The 21,174-nt window shown below is 37.6% G+C and overlaps 1 protein-coding gene across 10 annotated transcripts in view; it reads left to right on the top strand.

Moving 5' to 3' along the window:
- The window catches only part of FRYL (FRY like transcription coactivator), a 151,044-nt gene that overhangs the window by 24,558 nt on the left and 105,312 nt on the right, over nucleotides 1-21,174 (top strand). For all 10 annotated transcript variants that reach the window (XM_086612619.1, XM_086612618.1, XM_086612613.1 and 7 more), the window contains one exon: nucleotides 19,911-20,110. In XM_086612619.1, coding sequence (XP_086468745.1) covers nucleotides 19,911-20,110 — 200 coding nt within the window. The remainder of the gene's footprint in view (nucleotides 1-19,910; nucleotides 20,111-21,174) is intronic.

Below are 21,174 nucleotides of genomic sequence, written 5' to 3'. Positions count from 1 at the left end.
TATGCTTTAACATTGCTTTATTGTAATTACTTTTAATGTTAGAACATTAATTATTGACAAATTAAGGTATAGAAAGAAATAAGCTTGGTATCATTGACTTTGCATTGATAACACTCTTCGGAGAAGTCCAGGAGTTTTTATGGACCAATCAAGAAGTATGTAAAATGTAGTGGTGGTAAAAAAGCTAGAAGTGGAGGATATTTCAATACAGTTTCAGTATTACATGTTTTATGACTCTTGATTATTTTAATCAGGTTTTAGACTTGATACCCTAAGTAGATATAGTTAGAACAAACAAGAAAAGCAAAATGTGTAGGACAGATTTTACTCAGTTTAGAATAAATACTACTAATGAATATACAGTGCTTTCAGAGTACTAATAGAAAATAACAGGCATATAATTTTTTTTTCTCATTCTGCTCTTAAGAATCAATAATTTGAAAATCCAAAGGGGAGAAACAGTACTTTTCTTCAGATTTACATAGCCTCAGAAATAGACCACTAAGATTTAAAAAAACCAACCATTTCAAGTTCTAAAATAAAAATTTTCATTTAAAACATTAATATTTATAAATTTATTGCTCAAGAATTAGTTCAAGTTCTAGAAGTAATTAATTTCTCAAAGAGATCTTAGGAAAGCACAGCATGGGAAGTATAAATGGCTCCTCTGGTTCTGCCCGTTGGGCACAGCTGGCATGTGATTTGGGGATATTTTCAACTTTACTTTTTGAAGTTTCCTTTGGAGACAATTCCTACAGACCAGAATGCTGGTCTGGAAAGATGTATGAATGCCTTAAACCCTTGCAAATAAATGCTAACTAATTAATGGCTGTTGGAGAGAATTGTTATATTTGCCGTGCTACCAAAGCAGCGTTAAGTAGCCTTAGGAGTTGTTGATTTTCTTCCTTTTGCTTCTTTTATTCGTCATCCCTGTTCGCTTCCTTTGTTTACACTGCTGAACTAGAACTGAAGATCTTGAGGTTGGGAACTGTCCTGTTTGCGAGGGAGCCAGTGCACTGGGGCTGCTGATCAGTAACAGCTCAGCTCTCTTAATGCAGCCAGCGTTAGGCTTAGTGCGAGCGTCTGACATCTCAGTGGAAACCTGCCTCCCTTTTCTCTCTAACATCTTGTTTGTGCTGCCTGTCAGCAGGACGTAGCAGTGGGGCCAAATATCACCAGATTTTTACTGTTCTTTGCGCTACAAATGAGGTCTTGTCCTGGAAAAAAAGACAGGCTGGGAACTGACGCTTCATTTTTATGACAGCAAAGCAAAGAAAGAAGGAAGCTAACCCAGATGTCCTGAGGTTTGGCTGAGAAGTTGGAAGTTGGTTTTTTTTTGATAGCTGTTTGAGATACTGTGGCCAGAAACCCATGATAGTCTGATCAGAGGATGTTAAGGTATTGTGCGTTGTTCTGCTTGTAGGAGTATTCTTGTGCTTGAACCTGCCTCTCTTCAGCAATTAACAGGATAGGAAAAGAGAAAGAAGAAATCCAAAACCTAGAAATTCCCTAGCAGAAGTGCATGGAGAAGAAAGATTTTGGAGTCTTTTTCTTATTTTTTTTTCTTCTTAAATAATAATTTAAAAAGCTCTGAAAAGATACTTCAATCTATAATTATTCCTTCACTGGAAAGAAAGTAAAAGTGTATCACTAATCACGAAATAATTATGTTAAGCAAAACACTATGAGCAAAACGAGGTTTCTCAAATATGGTGAAAGGTAACTAAAAGGAAAGTGCTTCCACGGTTAAAAGTTTTCATAGCATCTGTCACTGTAGTACTATTCAAAGGATTGTTTGAATAATTTTTACTTATTTATTTTTGATTTATAGTTTGTGCCTATCTTTTATGGCTGCATTATCCCTGAAGAGGATACTGTAACCGGAAAACTAGAGTGCTCATCTTGGAGAGGGTAAGGGAAACAAGAACATGTTTAATCGAGTAGGGGAGAGGATGGCAGGACAGGGCCTGGGAGGGCTCTAGGGAGGGCACGGGTATCGGTTCTGGATTTTTGGAAGCAAGCTTTTAGGATTTCACTATCTAAAATGCAACGAAGGATGTGAATTATGCCACCACTGATGATGAAAACTTTTCGAAGCGTATTGAGCTGAAGTTTAGCATCACCAAAATTGAATCACGCTGTGCCAAACTGGACTCTTCCTGGAGATGCAAGTTTTCAGAATAAAACAATATTATATGCTGCTTATTTGGAAGACCTGAAGTGAGGAAGCACTGATTCCGTGGTTAATTTTAGTTTAGATACTGGTTTGTTAGATATAGTCTTGCACCTTTTTTAGTTATTTTTCAAGCTTTTGTATCTCTTCTGTACTTCCTTACTTCTGCTGAGACCATTTGTATTAATGGTGCTGAGAAAAATGGTGTCACGTCTTTGAGAATTATTTGGTTTTGGTTTATATTTGCAGTTTTAAGACTAAGGTCACAAAGACTTGACTGCCAAAAAGTGATTGTGAATATTGGATAGCTTTAGCTATTTGGGGACTGGGAGAGGTGACAGAGACCCATGAAGGTGCGGAAAAGCAGCTGTGCCATCTTGACAGGATTTTCTCTGCAGGGTTATGATTCTCAGGAGCCTCTGTCCCCGATCCCTGCTGATTGGGAGTGCTACCCAGAAGCTGTAGGCTCTGCCTGAGTTACCAGCACTGCAATGTGCGTGTATCTTACTTAAATAAGTCTTGCGAGAGGGGTACGGGGTATTTCTAACCTTTAAACGTATTGGTCTGTCTTGTTAACTTGAAGATGTTTGCTCGTGTGCAGTCTGTGTTGTGACGCAATTGAGGTGGCAGAGCCTTTTGAAGGGTCACAAATTTTCATCAACATGTACATTAGGAAAAAACCTGATAGATCTCTCCTGAATTTCCTCTGTTTTCCCGACCTGTGCTTCTTGCCAAGTGCAGCTGCTTTAGCAGGGCATTGATAACATATTTCTGGAGATTAAACACGGCTCCTCCCCTTGAGTCATGGCTGTGGAGTAGCAGTGCATTGCTGGTCAGACTGCCTCTTGTTCTCCATCTGCAGAGGAAGAAAATGGTAGTTTTGTTCTTCTGTAGGTCTAGCAAACTTACAGTCAGCTCAGAAGGGGGGTGGGTTTTTATAGCATGATTAAAACAGCCTGGTGTTTTATGGTGTTGTCGATACATGACCATACAAACTTAAATACCACATCATCAGGGAAAAAGATGAGCAATGAGCTCTGGATGTGAAACTCAAGATTTCTAGGTCACTGACTGAGAGTGTAACTCAACAGAGGCCAGAGCTTGTTATCGTTTCCTGGTTTACATTTGGTCTCCTTCCAGGTGTCAGGACCGGAGCGCTCCCTGCCTTGTGGCCCTAAAGCCCAATTGAGCTCTGTAGTCACTGCACAGTCCCACCACAGCCAGACGGTTTCTGTCTCCCTCAAAAGTTGTGCAGTTGTTAATCTAATTTCTGTTTTATTACTGTAGAATGAATAATGAGGTAATATTTTCTTAGGATGCATACAGATTTTGCCAGTCTAACTTTGATATACCAAGGAAGCTGGAGGTCCAAAACTGTGACCAGAGAAGCTGAGGTTTCCAGGGCTGAGTGGGAATAGTTGGACAGTGCATAATAACAATTTTGGTAATAGTATACCTAAGCAAGAATGGAGCAAGTATTGCTCAGTTTTCAAAATAATGCTACCAGTATATTTATATCTTGCAACCTGGGAGATGGCAACAGCATTGGCTAGCTATCTGTGCTAATTTTGGTCGGTAAACTAAGTGACCTTATTTTTTTTCTTCTTCTTCTTCATGTAGCAGTAGTAAGGAGCATTATGGATTATACTACCATTTCTTTGTGATATCCTCTACTAGGAAATTTTACCCTCTGTTCCTGAAGAAGGCTGATTGTTGGAGAATTTTTAAAGCAGACTCTTAATAGTTTCTTATCATTCTTCCAGTATATTTCTTCTTTTCTTCTTTTTATATTTGTGGTGAACTGTGTAGTCTTCTAAATATCACCCGAATACTGCTCCTGTCATTAATGGCCAAGCCATAGTTGGTGTCAGTGCATACAATTAGATCCTTAGTTACTTTTCAAGCCTCAAAACTTGATAGTATTCAAGTGATTACAGTTCTGAATGTAGCTGTGATACCGTTGTCCTACCTCCTTACAAGCTGCTCACTTTAAATGTGATTTTTATATACAAACTTATCTTTATTCCTGTCCATCAGCATGGTAGACTTCAGAACAGATTTTACCATGCTTCATTTTGTAGGCAGATGTCTCTATTACTTTGCTAGTAGACTCTGGACATTTTCTGTGACTTCCTACAGAAACAGGAATCCTAGCACTTCATTTTTATCAGAAAACAGTGTAGGAAATACTGTTGCAACACTGTATAAACCATGTAGCAGATGTAAATGTCTGTAAATGTAAGAGGAAAAGATGTTGTTTAAAACAAGAACAGGGTGAAAAAGAGATTTCACTTGCTCTCGTGGTCTCTCAAGCCCCAGAGCGTGTGTCCAAGAGGTCCATCTAGCAGTCAGGCACCAGGACAGGGATGTTAGAGGTGTCTGTTCAGCAAAAAGGCACCATGATCCTTGTGTCCAGCTGTTAGGTCAGAAATCCATGGCCATAATATGGGAGGTAAGGACACCAGATGCCACATTCTCCTCATGTCCTGGGTTCCTTCTCGGTTGCCAACAGATTTTTGGATATGTGTTTTTTGGAGCTGACAGTGATCAATGTATCCATCCTGTCCCACTGCCAAGTTGTTAGGAGTCGCCATGGTTCTTTGTTTCCAGATCTGGGTGTGTTGTGAAACTGCAGGTACGTGAGTGTGTGGGTAGTCTCCATGGCCTGCTCACCCAGGTGCTGTTCACGCAGGCTGTGCTGAGAGCCCCACTTCCCCTGGTGCCTCCACAGCCAGACCTTCCCATTCGTACCAGTCTGACCTTCTCAGTTATCATTCTCTGCAGTGCTTTTTAGAGCTTAAAAGAATGTATTGGAACCAGATAAAGGTTCTTATTGTGGAGAAAGCAAACTACTTTCTGAAGTAAATTAGAATTAGATAAAAAATGAAAATGAAAGTTGAGAAAGGTAGGAAGAAAAAGCTTTTTCTTTTTCCTTTGAATTCCAATATATACAGTTCAAATCTTTTAAATGATCAATTTAGCCATGTATTTCGGAGTTCTGTAGACAAGCATATGATAACCTATTTTTATTTCAGATGTGACTAGTCTTTTCCCCTGGAACTGACAAAGAAGCTGTTAACGGAAAGCTCGGTGTGTTTATGGTGGCTAAGAATAGCACTGCATGGCACTTCTTATTGTCTTCTTACAGAGGTCCAGTTTGAGCACTGGCTATGGCTGCATGCTGTGTGAGATTTTTTTCGCCAGGTTCGTGCTGCGCCCTGGTGCTTTCTCTGAAGACTTAAAGCCCTAAAAGCTCTTGTTTGTTTTTCTAAGGAGATGCACAACTTCAGATGCTTGCTAGTTTACTTGACTTTTACTTGCAGTTAGCATAGATACATTTCTTCAGAAAGTCTGGTTAGAAATACAAGTGTCTCAGGCTTACTTTTAAAAAAAATATTGTTAACTAGGTCTTCATGTGAACTCGGCGCTTCCTTATGCTGTTAAAGACTTAAAAAGTGCTGAGGAGCCTCAAAATACATTTCCCACACTAACCACAGAAGCAAAAACAAATTTGCAGAAGTGACCTAGTGAACAATCCTCAATTTTCTAGATTTTTGCTAATTTTCACATTCATCAGACTTTTTTCCCCTAGAAAAAATGAAAATAGACATCCCAGACCATCACCAACTCAGCAGCTGACATTGCTGTTTCTCTGTAGAGTTTGGTGCATGAAGGGACTTGTCTCAGAAGAGTACATCTGGTAAACAGAAAAACACAGACAACTACGGCTATTTTAAAAACAGACAATTTACAACGTTGTAAAATATGTGTGTGCCATCACGAGGAAATTTACGCTCTAGTTGAAAAATAATCAACCTCTCTTATGTGCTAACTCTTTAGCGAGTTGTACTGGGAACTGAAACCCATCAGAGTCAAATTTTCAGAAGAGCTGAGCCCCTCAGTGCAGGGCAAAAAACTTTATTTAGGGAATATACTTGGATATCTCTTTTCTTTTTTTGAGACAATGGAATTTAGGTAGTTGCCTGGATGTGCAAAAAATCAGTTCTTGTTGTTTTGTTTTGACTCCTTAATGTTGATTTCCCCCTCTGGTCTTCCTTGTCATGTTTGTGTTAAAATGTGACAGATTGAGTTAGTCTTCAGAGGTTTATTTCCCTTTTCAGCTTGTATGTTAATACGGAGGATTACTAGGCAAAACTGACATAATCGGAGCGTAGAACAGTTGTTCGTCCCTGAAATTGATACTTAATGCATGAGACTTTTTCTAACCCTGATTTGTGGATGCTTGAGCATATTCCATTGCTCAAATGTATTTGTTTATTCTTTTTCAATTCATGTGTGTATATCTAACGTGTCAATTTTCAAACCATACCTCAGTATCAGAAATACTATTATAGTATTTCAGAATACTTCACTAGGCAGTTACTTTCAAAGTTGAGAAAATGACCTTGAAATGGTACCAGTCTGGGCTAATATGTTATTTTTGAGCTTTAACTTGTAGAAATAATTTTCATCTGAAATATTAATATACTTATATGCAGCATATTACAAGAAAGTAATTTGGTTTCTTTATAGATTTTTTTGTTTACAGTAGGTGTTGGTTTTTTTCCTTTTTTTTTTTTTTCTTTTTAATGATACATGATTTGAAGTTGCTGGTAACTTTTTAACTGATGCTCCAGAGTCTTTTTCCAAAATAGCTCTTTACGGCAAAGCTGCCAGTATTCATTACTTTTTGCATTTACTCAGGAAAGGTCTAAGTTTGACATTAATGAGGATAATTGAAGATAATGAGCATAATCAGGATAATGAGGAGAAGTCTTCCTCTTTCTACTGGCAGCTGGAATTGTCCTCTTCTCACAAGGAAAGAATAAGCAGGCAGTGGAAGGGAAGGTTTAAACAAACTACCTTGAGTTGTGCTCCATGAGAGGACTGTCTGCAAAAGCTGCTGGCTTCTGACACTGTCTTTTTGGAAATAATATCAGCATAAATTAGTTAAGCATTTTGTCATTATTCTTTGTTTCAGTACACTGCATCAATAGAGTTTTTTATATCCTTAATTCTTCAAACTGGGGATGTGGAGTTTTGTTTTTCCAAATAAAAGTGGATTAGGAAAGATGTATTTAAGTTTCTTTTTCTGTTTGCTGGTTTACAAAGTCATGCCTATGATCACTTTGACCTTATCACTTGATGCATTTTTTGTGTGGTGTGTATGTATCTATCTGTTAGTATATTAAAAGAAAACAAAACCTCATCACAGACAATAGATTTGCAGTGACAAGTGTCACAATTGAGTTGTCCATGCAGCCCATGTATCAGTGTGTTTATATTCCTTTGATGCTCTATCCTTGCCTTAGTTTTAGTTTTTTAGATACTATTTCTTAAAGCTTTAGATTTAGAGTTTCATTTGTGCTTTTCTTCCTCTTCATGGAATTAGTGTACCATAAAAATGAAGTCTTTATTCAGAGTAAGTTCATTCTCATAATTGCTGTGGAAATGTGTGCTTCCTTAACTTGTAGAACAGTGTACATGGAAAAATCTGGAATAAACACTAGTAAATAAAACTATCATTTCTTCTTTTTCTACTCTTCTAGTCCCCCTGGCCTGACTGGTGTATCTTCCCATTGCTGTCTTTGCCTCCTTTATGCTTTTTAATTTAATGTCACTTAGCCTAGCACTGATATACTTCTATTGCCTTTGTTATCTTACACTTTCACGTAGGTTTCAGAGCATCAGTGCATTTTCAGCCTGGTGTAGCCTTCAATTTGATAGCCCAGGAAGGAAAAAATGGATTTCTCTGTTAGCAGTAAATATTCTGTTCTCTGCCCTGTTTCCCCCACACCTGTAGGCTGAGTAGAACACACTTTCCATACTAAGCAGAAAAGGCATGGAGGAGAAAGTGTACGTGCAAGTCTACTTGCAGACTTACCTGGCACTTGAGAAGTTGACTGTTGTTCTGTGGCTCTCAAACTACAGTCCGTCAGCCAGGAAAGGGAATGAAGAGGAACCAGACTGCAGCTAGCAAGCTTGAATTTGCTCATTAGGAATCTGTGACCACCTTGGAAACTTCCTCATTTAAAAAAAAACAAAACCAAACCAACCCAACCCACAACAACAACACCCAAACAAACAAACAAAGCACCCTCCCCCCAAAAAAAACCACCTCTGCTAATAGCAAAATGCTGGAAAACATTGATACTATTGATAGGATTATACATACCTGCTAAGCTCAAATGGATACCTTATTTCTAGATAAGCACCTTATTGGTGCAGTTTGGGTAAATGCTTGCAGCCAGACTGGGAATCTAGCAGGAAGCCATTTTCAGCTTTTACATTGTCAGAGAAAGTTGTAACTGCTCATGTTTGTAGAGAACAACTCAATGGCATGAATCATTGGAATCGATGCCAGATAGCTAGACATCTGAGCTGAGTTCCTTCCAGTTGTCCTTCTGACTCCAGGAGTTAGACCTGGAGGAAAGATGCGTGGTGCTTTCATGTGTTATGGCCTCATGGCTACTATGTGAATGCCCAGTACTACCTAAAAGCGTGACCATGACTGGTATGATGATGAGCCTGAGCTTATAGGTCCCCTTGAAAGCCAGGGAATGCTACTAGTTCAGACTTTATGGTGGCTTCGTTTGCATTTTCCTCAGGGCAGGTGGATCAGAAGAACTAACAGAACAAGCCAAAGTTACGCTATTCTATCCTTGCTCTCCATTTTCAAAAGGAATTTGTCATCTTTACTACTCTCTCAGTAATAATTTTAAATTAATAAATGCATGTCAGATATTGCTTTTTAAAATTAGTAGTGTAAGGTTTTTTTGCAATTTAATCATGTGGAAATACAATTGCTTCTGTGTTTGTATTGTTACTGAAAGTATGACTTACAATGCTGTAGAAGCCTGACATTGAAATAAGATATAAGAAATAAAGAAACAAGATTTTTTTTATGCTTATGTGTTTTTTTTTGCCTGTGTTTGTATTGCCTTTTGAAGGCAATACAAAATTTCTAAATGAGTGGAACTTGGCAGTTACGTATGCTCAGTTATTACAGTTCAGTGTTTTGAAGGAAACTGAGATATTGGGATACGTGGCTCTTACTTGACAACACAACATTAGAACTTTGGTGCTGTGCAAAGTATTTTGACAAGTAGGGTCATGTTGAGTCTTCACAGTGAGTCTGCTGGGAAAGACAGTAGGTAACAAATGTGTTCTTAGGGTGCCATTTTTTTCTCTGAGAAGTTTGCAACTTGATTACAGAAATGTTTTCCAGCAGGAATTCATATATTAAGTCTAACTTACTTTATTGTATATACAGCTTTAATTTGAATTGAAAGCTACAATTGTATAAAACTTCAGGACAGTGAAAGCCTTTCTGAAAATTACCATTGGGAATTTAACTTATAGCCCTGAACATTTACATTCCTGTCATTATCTTACTTCTTTATGTGATGGATTGTGTTCTAGATTATGGACAGATGAGAGAGACTTATCTTTTATGTTCTTTTAAGCTGCTCTTCCATCAGAACGGCTTTCTGACAGTAAAGCAAAGCATATTAAATATATTAGCAGTTTGGAAGTATGTTATGAAAGAAATTTTATGTCTTCTAAAGTGAAGATTTCTATGAAATTAAAATATGATTTTAATCAAAATGGTGTATCTGAAGAAGTTTTCTATTCTGGCAGTTGCTCTAGAAAAGGAATTACATAAACTACATTTTTAATGGTCAGGATTTCCTGATGGCATTCCATAATCAAGAATGACTGGGCAGGACTTGAGGCAATTAAGTTCAAACCGATTTCCTCTTCCCCCTCTGATTTTTGTGCTTGATCACATTGTTTTCCAATGTTTATGGTTTGGTCTTTTGGCATCTTGTGCTATCATATTTTAAAAAATGTCCTTTTTTTTTTTTTTTTTTTTTTCCTGTCTGATAATAATCTACATGCATGGTCTACCATAGAAGGCTCTGTAATGTGACTCCCATAATGAGTTGTACTACTTCCATATGTTTGTAGCAGTCACAGCCAGTATTTGCCATCTATGTCCTAGCTGTTATTTTGTTAAGGATTGTAAAAAAAAAAAAGGAATATATGTGAAATTGGATTACATACATCTTAGTGATTTTTTTTTTATTGTTTAATTTTAAATTTATTGTTTGCAAAGGTGGTTACTTGCACCATAGATGGGACGTTCTGCCCTGCCATCCCATACTAAGTTAGAATTGCATAGCATGCGACATCAAGTGAGCTTCAGCAAATATCTTTGAGACTGTAGCTTGAAGCAGCCTTTGCTCTCTCGAGTCTGATATTCTCAGTGGATGAAGTGAGCCCAGCAATGACTAATAGTTTGTAACTGGCTGCCCTGACACTGTCCTGAGTGTCAGATCTGACCTCTTTTTCAGCCATTAAATTTCCTAATAAAAGTGTTTGTGTTTTCTGCCTTCCATAGATATAAAATGCCCGCCCATCTGATGTAGGTGATTGTACATGATGCATGTGGCTGTATTTCATCCTGTTCAGTCACAATTCTATAGAGAAGCAAGTTCTCTATATGCAGTGTAAGGATAATGTGTTACTCTGCTAACAATTTTTAAGGATTGCTGTGATTTTTTTATTTTTTTTTTTTTAATTTTTTACCTGAAAGAAAGCTTTGCTCAGGGATAAACACTTAAACTGGTATTTTGCAATTCAGTAGTGGAGCTGCTTTTCATAGATGAGAGAGGTTTAGAAAGAAGGTTTTTGCGGGGTTGCTGCTTCTCAGCTATGTATAAAGGTAAGAGGAATGGCTAGTATAGTCCTTATTCAAGAAGTGGTAAAGCCAGTAGGATTTACTGGAGGAAACTTGTAGCCCAGTTTCTCTCTTCTCGTGTATCTGAATTTAGGCAAAAGAACTATTTAAAAGTAATCTTGATTTTTATCTCTGTAATCTATTTCATCTTTATGTCTGTTCTAGAGTTTCAGGGAAGAAATAATATACCTATTTTATTTTGAGACTTCTCAAAGTAAAGTAGGGAAGAGACTGCAAGATACAAAGTCCCATACAGGGACTGAAATATTTGCTGGGTAGAATTTGCTCAGCCATTAAAGCAGCTAGGAAAGAAAAGTTTCTTCTTCTCTTCACAATACTTCCTCAAGCAGTGTCTGAATACTAGTACAAAAAGGGGGAAAGGTACTGTATGGCAGAGAATACAGCAAAAAGTCTCCAGAAGATTTTGGTGATGGTGACTTTAGAAGGGGTAGAGGGACTTTTCAAGGACTTGTCTGTGTTTGGCTTGCAGGGGACTGACTTTGTACATCTCGGACCATATTCATAGGTGAAGAAAAGATGGAGGAGAATTTTTTTTCTAAACTTAAATTGAGTATTTTATTTTTTTTTTAAATAACAAAAAAACATCACTTTTAAGTTTGAAACAATATTACCAAAATGTATTTCGCTTTTGCTTTCTCCTTTGCAGGACATTGTTTGGTTAGATTTCTAGAAAGCAACTTAAAATCTCAAAATTACAGTTTATGAATGAAATTGTTGGAGATATTAACAGCAGTGGGGAAAAAGACTGTTGAATCTTTGGAAGGACAAAACTCTACCTAGTTGTAAGGCAGAACTTCAAATTTGGGGATCATCAGTAGCAGCTAGCCTATTTCTGATAAAGGATTGTTATCTGGCCCAGCTACTTAGGAAATAGATAGTGCCATTAAGATTGTATGCCTTAAAATTTCTGCTGTGTCTCTGTGTTGACCTGAAGTAATGTTTCTATTACTGTTTACTAGTAGAGGTGTCTGAATTTTGGGCAAAGCTAAGATTAAATTTCTTGCCTGTGTTTTCAGAGGCTTTAAAAGCAGAAAATAAGCTTCATGTGAGTACTTGTGTCTGCTGTTCTCCTAGTTGAGTTTACTTTCCATAAAGAAAGGATGTTCATATTTGTTGGGGGTAGAAAAATGATTCTTATGATAAAGCTTCAGAAGTTTTCTGTGAGGTTTTATTCTATGTTTTTTGAGTTCAGATGAAAGCTCAGCTGTCATAGTAACAGTCCCAGAAAACACCCAGAAAACTTTCCTTTGCTTTCTGTATTCTTTCCCAGGGCATCCTTCACATTTTAGCCGTATGCTTAATTAGCTACTTGTTGAAAGAAACTTATCTCCTGTTTATTGATATAGTATTCATTTATAGTTTTTTTTTTTTTTTATTATTCCAGAGCTTGGCTAAAAGGTAATATAAACACATCTGAAGCTCCTTAGATAAATTGTCAGTAGGGAAGTGTTTCTACTGCAGAAGTAAATTGTAATTTCTGATTCAGACATGGAGGGGAAGTTATCAATACCTATATAACTTCCTCTCTCTGAAAGATTTAACTTGACTTTACAAACATTACACTGAACCACACTGCTGAACTAAGCCAGTTGTAAGCCTGTTTCTACTTCACAGGTGGGTAATCCATTCATCTTGTTAACTTCTGATGTTTCATAAATGCTTGACAGAAGTACCAGCTACTGCTGCTGGTTATTTAATTCTTTTCATCATATTCACGTAAAATCGGTGAGTGAGAGTTTGCAATCTGGGCTCTTAGTTCATGTGGCTCGTTAATGAGATACTGGTTCGTTTTTGCCTCTTCATGTATTGTAATTGGACATGTGGAGCCGTGATCTTTGTTAAACATTTCCCAAAGATTATTCACTGTATACTACTAATGCAGAGAAAGAAGAAAGAATGCCATACCTCGTGTCACTGGATGAATTAGTTGTGTAGTCTGTACTGAAAATAGTAGGATGTTTGTTCATCAGGAACTATGTATTCAGACTTAAGATATGAGGAATATGAGAGACAGAGCAGATTTTTTTTTCTTAGTCATGTATATTCTAATGTATTTGGTTCACTTTCGTCTGCTGTGTTTGTATTTGTGGTGTTACAGATCAGTGTCTATTATGTAAAGGAAAGAAATATGGGTAACGCAACCTATGAAAATTTGTGTGGTCAGTGGCCCTTAATAGATACATAATTTCACTGGCAACAACTGTGAATTTTATTCACATTATTTAGGTTATCTTGTGATGTGACATGACTATGCTATGCCTCTCCCTTCACTTTCAGGTTTTCATACCAGTTTTGAGAATAATATTTTTATTGATACTTTTTAAAAATGCATCCTAGGAATACCTCAAAAAATAGCTCATTATCCTAGTTCATCTAAGCACATTATTAAGAATAATATACATGACTGAAAAAAATCTAATAGCTTTTTTATATAACTGGAAATGGTTAAAATAAGTATACGAGTGTGTTTCACAAGTTTTTTCTTCTGTTATAATCTATTAGTACGGTTTAAAATTAGTAATGTTTTGCTGGTAAATGAATGTTAATGAAATAAATGGAAAAATCAGGATAAATGCAGTATAATGCAGAAGTATCCACCATCTCCATGAAGACTGCTGACTCCAGCACTTGCGTGATGCTGGCAAACCAAGGAACCAGCCAGAGCCCCGTGTGCAGTGGTGTTGGCTGTGCATGAGATCAGCTGGGATTCAGTACAGCAACTGCTAGTAAGGTAGTAATAAATCCTATTTAGGGACAGACTCCCATGTACTATGACTAATGGTACATAGTTTGGACAGACACCAGTGAAGCAGACCTGGCTGGTCTACTGTACTGTCAAACGCTTCAGCAACCTGGGTAAACCAGTGGGATAAATGAATAGCAACTACATCTTCCCGTTGCTACTCTGAAAGCAAATCCAAGAGGTATAAGTGAAGAACGGCTTGCTCTTTATATATGTGTACAGACCGAAGGCTAAGATTTGGAATGTGCTTCTGTTATTAGAGCATGTTGACCTTTGTTGTCTTCATAAAGATGTTCACTGTTTCTCTCATTCAAACCATGAAGTTTTTTCACTGATATGAGTAAAGAGACTTTGGAAACAACGAAACCTGAAAGTCTACAAGACCTGTAAAACTGTGGCATAATAATAAGATTTTTGAAGAAGTTGTCTGCCCTAGAAAACAGACAGCTGGTCTGGGACACAGGAAACCTAAGTTTAACTTTTTGGCTCTGCTTGTAGTTTGTTGGGATGATACTGGCTAAGTTGGCATCTCTTGAGCATTGACATCCTTATTAGGAAAAAATAAGGATTCATTTGGTAAAATAACTGAAGATTCGTTGCTATGGAGCACTCTAACAATAGTCACAGATACATTTCCTTGTATATTAATACCACTTTTGTGAGGTAGGATGAAATGTTCTAGGTGTTTATCAGACTAGAAGACAAGGAGCTTAATTAAAATTCCTTTAAGTAACCACACAGATAATATTTTTGATCTTTGGGAATTTTTGTATTGTCAGTTGAACATGCAAACTCTGCTCTGCAACAAGTATCACAGGAAAATTAAAGTACCTGTGATATTACGCGTGCTGCAAAAATAATAACAAAAAGCTTAATCTTTAAATGTAAGCTGTGTAAAATAATTTACTACCTTAGCAATGAACTTAAAAACTAGCAACCAGGAATATGATCTGCTTGATGAAAACTATGGAGGCCCTCTCAAAAGTGTGTCGAGTATCCTTATTTTATAATTGGGTACCTTATTTAAAAAACATAAAATAATTCTAGATGTATTTTCAGGTGCCTTGAAAGAGAGGAGATACCTAATGGAAATTTTGCTTCAGTCTGACCATTCCAACTTCCTAAGAAACAGCAGCAACTAAAAGCAAATTTCAGTTAAAGGAAAGACCCGAAAAACTTGGAAAGTACTATTTAAAGCACATATGAAGTGTCAACACTTGCCTAAGTGTAAAGTAGCACCAATAAAAATGTACAAAGCTAAAAATCATCATTTCATGTTATCCATGAAGTAAAACACACTCATAGATTGTCACTGGCCGGGGTGCGTTTGTTACCTTCTGGTACCTCCTTTGTATGTTTGAATCCTGAATAGTCTTGTTGGTAACAGGACACTTCTTACATCCTCAAACACTTGATGCATTTGGGCTGTACAGAGAAAACAGGATGATAAAAATAGCATTCTTTAATATCAACTTGGGTATTAAGTGACCTTTCCTAGTTCTGGACACTTATGTTTAACATGAAACAACTTTTTCTCATTTAGCATACATCAGGGTGTGTTGCCTTCTGACCTTGGAGTGTGTTGTCTGTCTAATTATCCTTTGTATTGTTTTACTGTTCCTTGAAACTATCCAAACAATTTGGTGTGACCCTAGCAACCAAACAATACTGTTTAACAGAGATTTCCTACGGCACTTGCTCCCAGATTTCCCACGTAGCGCTAGCTCGCATAGGAGCAAACAAACAGGGTATTGTTTCCAGTGAATAACATTCAGTGTTTTCAAGCAATTTATGAAAGTAGGTTTTTGTTTTTGAACTGTTACGAGTGGTATGATTTTTTTGATTCCAGATTTCATCTGAAGTTCTGTGGAATGGTCCATGTTTTGAAGCTTCAAAACAATGTTTGAAACTTAAATTTTCTGTGGCAGCTAAGAGCAGAGAATGGCTTGTGCTTTGGTGGCAAAAGATAGCAGAAAGAAATTATTTAATCCTATCCTGTAATGAGATTTTTTTTTTTTTCCTTTAAACATTCTATTTAAAATCCACGTAGACCCTTCTTACAGTGTTATCGATTGCAAGTTCATGAGTAAATGAATCCCACTGAACATAATTATACCAGATAATAATGTTGTTTGACCTAGTTAAGAAATCCGATAATAGATTTTGGCTTTTCTTTAAGGAACTACTATATATCCTCTTATTAAACGCAGTCAAGGTCCCTACCCTTTTTCCCTCCTAGGTGGTTTTTCTCTGTGTGTGTTTAACTTACTGGTTTTACATAGCAGATAAACCCACGAACATTGTCATATGCAAGGCAAGAGTTGTTAGTATGAACCATTAATGCTATCATGAATTACAGTCCTCAGCAAATTCACAGATGAAAGTAAATCCCAGTCGTTTGTTCTGCCTTTTGAATATGCTGGCGTTTCAGTGAAACTAAGATATTTGTAATCCTCTCATGGCAAGTGTTAATAATTGCTTCAGTTTGACGTTTCGCCCTTGTTTTTTGGGGGGAGTTTATTATCAGCGGAAGAGTTTGTGCACGTGAATGCAGACATGGGTAACATGTATGACTGTAGGATACCCTGAACTCTGCTTCGCTGCTGGAAGAGTAGAGTGGTGAGTGCTGTCCTTGCATTGACGCTGCTCTTTGTGCTGGCGCAAGCATGTGTGCGGTCATGTGCTGAGCAAATTGGACAACCAGTTGTGTCAAAATTAAACTGGGGAAAAAAATCAACACGTATACTGCTTTTCCAGTTCAGTTCATTACACAGCTGTGTGCGTGTGTGTGCCTGCACGGAAGGAGGATGGTACTGGGAAGGAGATAGCTGGCTGGGAGGGGTTGCGTCCTTTGCAACAGGGCAGCTTATGCAGTCTGACAGGGGCTGTGTGAAACTGTAGCCAAGGAGCGGGGTCCGTGGCATTTCAGGCTGATGTAAGGCTGTCCTGGTACCGTGTTTCTCTGGCTTTGTGGTCGTGCCTTCTGCCTTGCACTGAAATCTCTGCATCGCTTCTGGGAGCTGGAGTCTGGTTATAGTCCAGTTGCTTCTTTTTTTTCTTGCCAGGTTTAGGTTTTTGTCCAATTTACCTGTTTTGAGTCAATTTCCTATGTCGTTGCATGAACCTGGGGGTAGGACTTGCCTGCAGTATGCCGGGGTTGAGATCAGCCTAAACAGCCTTGGGGATATCGTCCTTAGTGAGAGAAGCTGTTGTGTAGCTTTGAAAGTTAACATCTAAGATGGTCTGTTACTGAAGATTAGTTTACTAACGCAAAGTAAAAATAGTGCTTTGAAGATGATCAGCTCTCAGAGTTTCCCCAGTTCTTAAATCATAGGTGATCTCTCTGGAGACAGAAAGATATTGTGTAAGCACACATTAAGGCTTGTCTACATAAAGCAAATCTAGATGTAGTTCTGGGTTACGGAGCATGTTAGTCCTTCTCAGTTTGCCTTCAGAGAGACAAGGGCTGGTTGAGTACCCACTTCTCATTGTTCAGGACAGTGGACTGGACTGAAGCTGTGGCATGTTCCCTTAAGTCCCCAGTCCTGGTAAGGTGGAGACTGTGACACGCTCCAGTAGGTGAGTTGAGAAGAGAAGCCAAAGCAGCAGCAGCTTTGCTAAATTTCTTCTGACCAGACACAGCTACTGATGTTCAAAAGGAGATTTAAACTTCTCATTTCTTGCCACTGTTAGCTTCAATATGTGATTTAAAATAATGGAGTCCAGTTTGTCTGTTGAATCGGACAAAGCTTTAGCTTTCTCAGATACTCTCATATTGAGAATAGAAACAACTGTTTATTTAGGAATGTGTGGTATCTCTTAAGAGTCTTTAGGTACTTGATTTTTTTATTTTGTTCATTTGCAGGTATGAAAAGAGAGTTGTTCAAAATCTATGTGTTGCAGCATTTTTCTGTTTTGTCAGTCTCTTACTTGTTTTTTCTCTTTGTTACCTACTATGACTAGGAAGGATGTATTCCTTCTTGTTGCCTCTTCTCTCCTCAAATCTCTGTGCTCTTGTTCTTGACGCATAATGCAGCTGTCATGTTTCCTAGGTTGCCTTTAGAAGCATCAGGGCTTAAGAGTGAGAAGAGGATGGATACTGGAAAATGTAGTCCTTGTAAAGAAATGAAATATTTCGTAAAGTGCCTGACATGCTTATGCTTCTGTACTGAGGGACAAGCCAATCAAAAGATACAGGATAAGAAATATATTTTTTTTTTTTTTCAAGTCAGATATTTTGAGTTGTTGCCTTTCTTTGCAGCATGCGCTTTGGTCTGTTTCCTAATGCTTTTGTGTGCTTTCATCTAGTGAACTTCCACCATAGGGATCTAGAACATGGTGGTGTCTTTGATCTCCCAGTGCCTGCACTGTGTGGCACACGCTCTTCTGTGTCTTTTAGGACCTCTGTTACCGAGATCAAAGTGCCAGATCAAAGTGTTAGAGGATGTTCAGAAATGCTTTATGGTATGCGGTGTGCGTGCATGTCGTTCTGGTGTTGCCCCTGGTTGCCGGGAGCTCAGCTCTGTGACCTTGGCAAGTCCTTCCAGCCTCAAAGACAGCATACTGCAGTTTGTGTACAGGAAAAAATATGCATTACTCCAACTAAACAGTGAGTTTATACAAAAAGGACTTAGGGGAAAAACACAGGTCATGTGTAGTACTCACAGCATTATGCAAGGTAACCTTCCTTTTTGTTTAAAGGCTGGAGTATTGTGACTGTTGTCTTTTCACTCCTGCTGAATTGCTCACTTCACTAATGCGTTTGATAAGTTATTACTGTGAATGGAAGTTGAGGAAGTCTGTGTTGCATAAAATACAACTTTCTGAACTGGTAGAAGAAATTATGAATCACACTCAAACTTGGGAAGCCACAAAGCGAACTTGACGGTTCAGTCTCCATGACAACCAGTATTTTCATGAATGAAATGAGCACTGAAAAAATGTTTGAGAAAAAGTTATGAATAATATTTAACTAATAGGAATTGCACATGTGCAAGTTGAAAACACATAAAAATTTTGCAAGTTCATAAAATTGGCCAAGTGCACCTCCTCACTCTTAAACTGCAGAAAGCCTTAAACAAGGTTACCTGAACAAATCACGACATGTAATACAATAAAATAAACTGGCACTAGTCTCCTTATACAACTTATAGGAAAATGAAATCTTAATTAGAATTCTTAATATAAATTCCTGATAACAATAAAAAAAATATAACGTCCACAGTCATGGAATATGCTGGAGAAATACCAGACCTTTCTGGGTAGATCTGAGGCATCATTAGAGATGTCAGTAGTTATTTTGATTTATAGTGTGCAAGACAAGAATTGTAATTATTTACTGTAATTGGGGATGTGGGTGTGTGTGTTAAACTCATGTATGAGTTCTGATATCTGATTTTCAGTACTGCGCTTCACATTGGGTGGCAGCTGTGATAAGAAAGAAATATTTTTGAGTGCTTACGAAGAAAAATAAAATTGAAGATGGTTAAATATACGTAAACTTATTATCTGGCAGTTTCAGTATAAAGGTGAAAGCACTAATCTTTAGAGAGGGAGACTAATATATCAAGTGTTATTTATATTGATCAATTAGTTAATATTTCTGAAAAATGAACAAGTCTTTCAGATTGGTGACTAGAGAGTGGAGAAGAACAGTTAACGTGACATGTCTAGAAAGGATTTGTGTTCTTGTTAGGAAAAGCAACTTACGGACAAAAAGTGCCAAGAGAGGTCAAGGAAATAATTCTGTTGAAGGTATTCGGACATCAAGTAGAAACTTGAACTTCATGGGTGATTTATAAGAATTGAATCAAGCAAATACCTCTTACAATATATGGAGATAACCCTTTACATTGAACCTTTTGATTTTTAGTAGTACTTGAACCGAAGATACCAGATACTAAAAGCTGTAATCTTTATCATGATTATCATAGAGTTGTATTTAGAAGGAGATGGTTCACGCAGTGTAAAACAGTTTTACATGTTATCAATAACAAAAATGAGTTATGTTATAAACCCTTATACAACTTAAAGTAGAATTCCCCACCTAATTAAAAAACCATAATCTTGTTGGATGTTATAGCTAGTTATTTCCTCTTTCTTGTTTACAGAATTTACTGTATGAATATGTCTGTGTGGTGGACGGGAAGGTGAAAATAAAAGAGTGACAGGCACTGTGTTTAGAAGCTCTGCTTTATAGCTCTCTCTCTTTTTTTTTTTTTTCCCTGTAGCCTCCACACCACCCAACAGAGTAAATAAACGCAAGGTTTCTCCAAGTGTTGTTTCCACCTGGGAAAAGAGAGGCATCATCATGTCTAACATTACTATTGATCCAGATGTCAAACCTGGCGAGTATGTCATCAAAAGCCTCTTTGCTGAATTTGCTGTTCAAGCTGAAAAGAAAATAGAAGTTGTAATGGCTGAACCTTTGGTGAGTCCTTTTTTTCTAAAACAGACTGATTATCATATGTATGGTTACTGAAAAAACCATCCTCAGATATTGTTGACTTTTCAAAGGGATTACTTCAAGAATAAATAGGCTTGTGCAAACATGGCTGTTGCCTGGATTATGTTTTATTGACTTCCGTTAAAACTGTTCTGTAGTGGTTACTGGAAACAAGACCTCTTAGTATTCATAAGTTCTGTAAAGTTACAAAAGGAAACAGCGACAACAAAAAATGTTCCTTCATTAACAGAGTGAAGTGTGTTTCCTTTTGATGTTTCTCTGAAATAATACTCCAACAATATACTTTCAAGAAAAGTCGCATTTGTTTTTTTTCCCCAAAGTAATGACACTAACACCTGGTAGAGTGTGGTAGCCGGCATACATTGCAGATTAGGCAAAATGCAAAATTCTATTGATGATCTGAAATAAATTATTTTTTTATTAAACTTGGAAATTTCTGGGAAAAAAAGTGAGAGTGTTTTTTTTTTTTTTTTTTAACTTGAAAATTTGCTGGACAGGCGAGACGCCGCAGCTTGCGGAAAGGTCTCTGCAACTGCTCTTTGCAGAAGTGTTTGTGTTCAGAAGTACATGTGTGAGCACTTGAGCCCCAGTTTTGAAACTTCAGGGAAAAAAATATTATTGAGATGTAGTCCAAAAGAACACAAAAATGGGGCTAAATGTGTTTTGTGGTGTCACTGATGGAATCACCTTGAACTAAACCATTAGTAGATCAAAGGCTGAGGAAAAGGAAACACTTGTTTATATCCATCTATGTAGGCATACATTATATGTTTGTGTGCGTACCAGGCAATCCTGCAGCTTAAACATAACTTATCTGTTTCCTTACAGACATCCAGAAGAGTCAGGTGTTCAGGAGGGTTTGATGAGAAAGCACAGAAACTCTGTAGGAAAAGGGGCACACAAATGGTGATGGGTACATGGCTAAAAAATGAGAGGACAGCTGTGGAGGGACAGCCTGCTCCCCGCAGGGTGGTCGGTCTGTGTGCCTGCTGCTGCGAATGCCGCTCCCTTGGCCCCTTTTCCATTCA

The sequence above is a fragment of the Tauraco erythrolophus genome, chromosome 5, assembly GCF_009769465.1.
Source record: "Tauraco erythrolophus isolate bTauEry1 chromosome 5, bTauEry1.pri, whole genome shotgun sequence".
Taxonomy (NCBI): domain Eukaryota; kingdom Metazoa; phylum Chordata; class Aves; order Musophagiformes; family Musophagidae; genus Tauraco; species Tauraco erythrolophus.
Note: the sequence above shows the minus strand (reverse complement) of the source record. Positions and strands in the feature narration are given on the sequence as shown.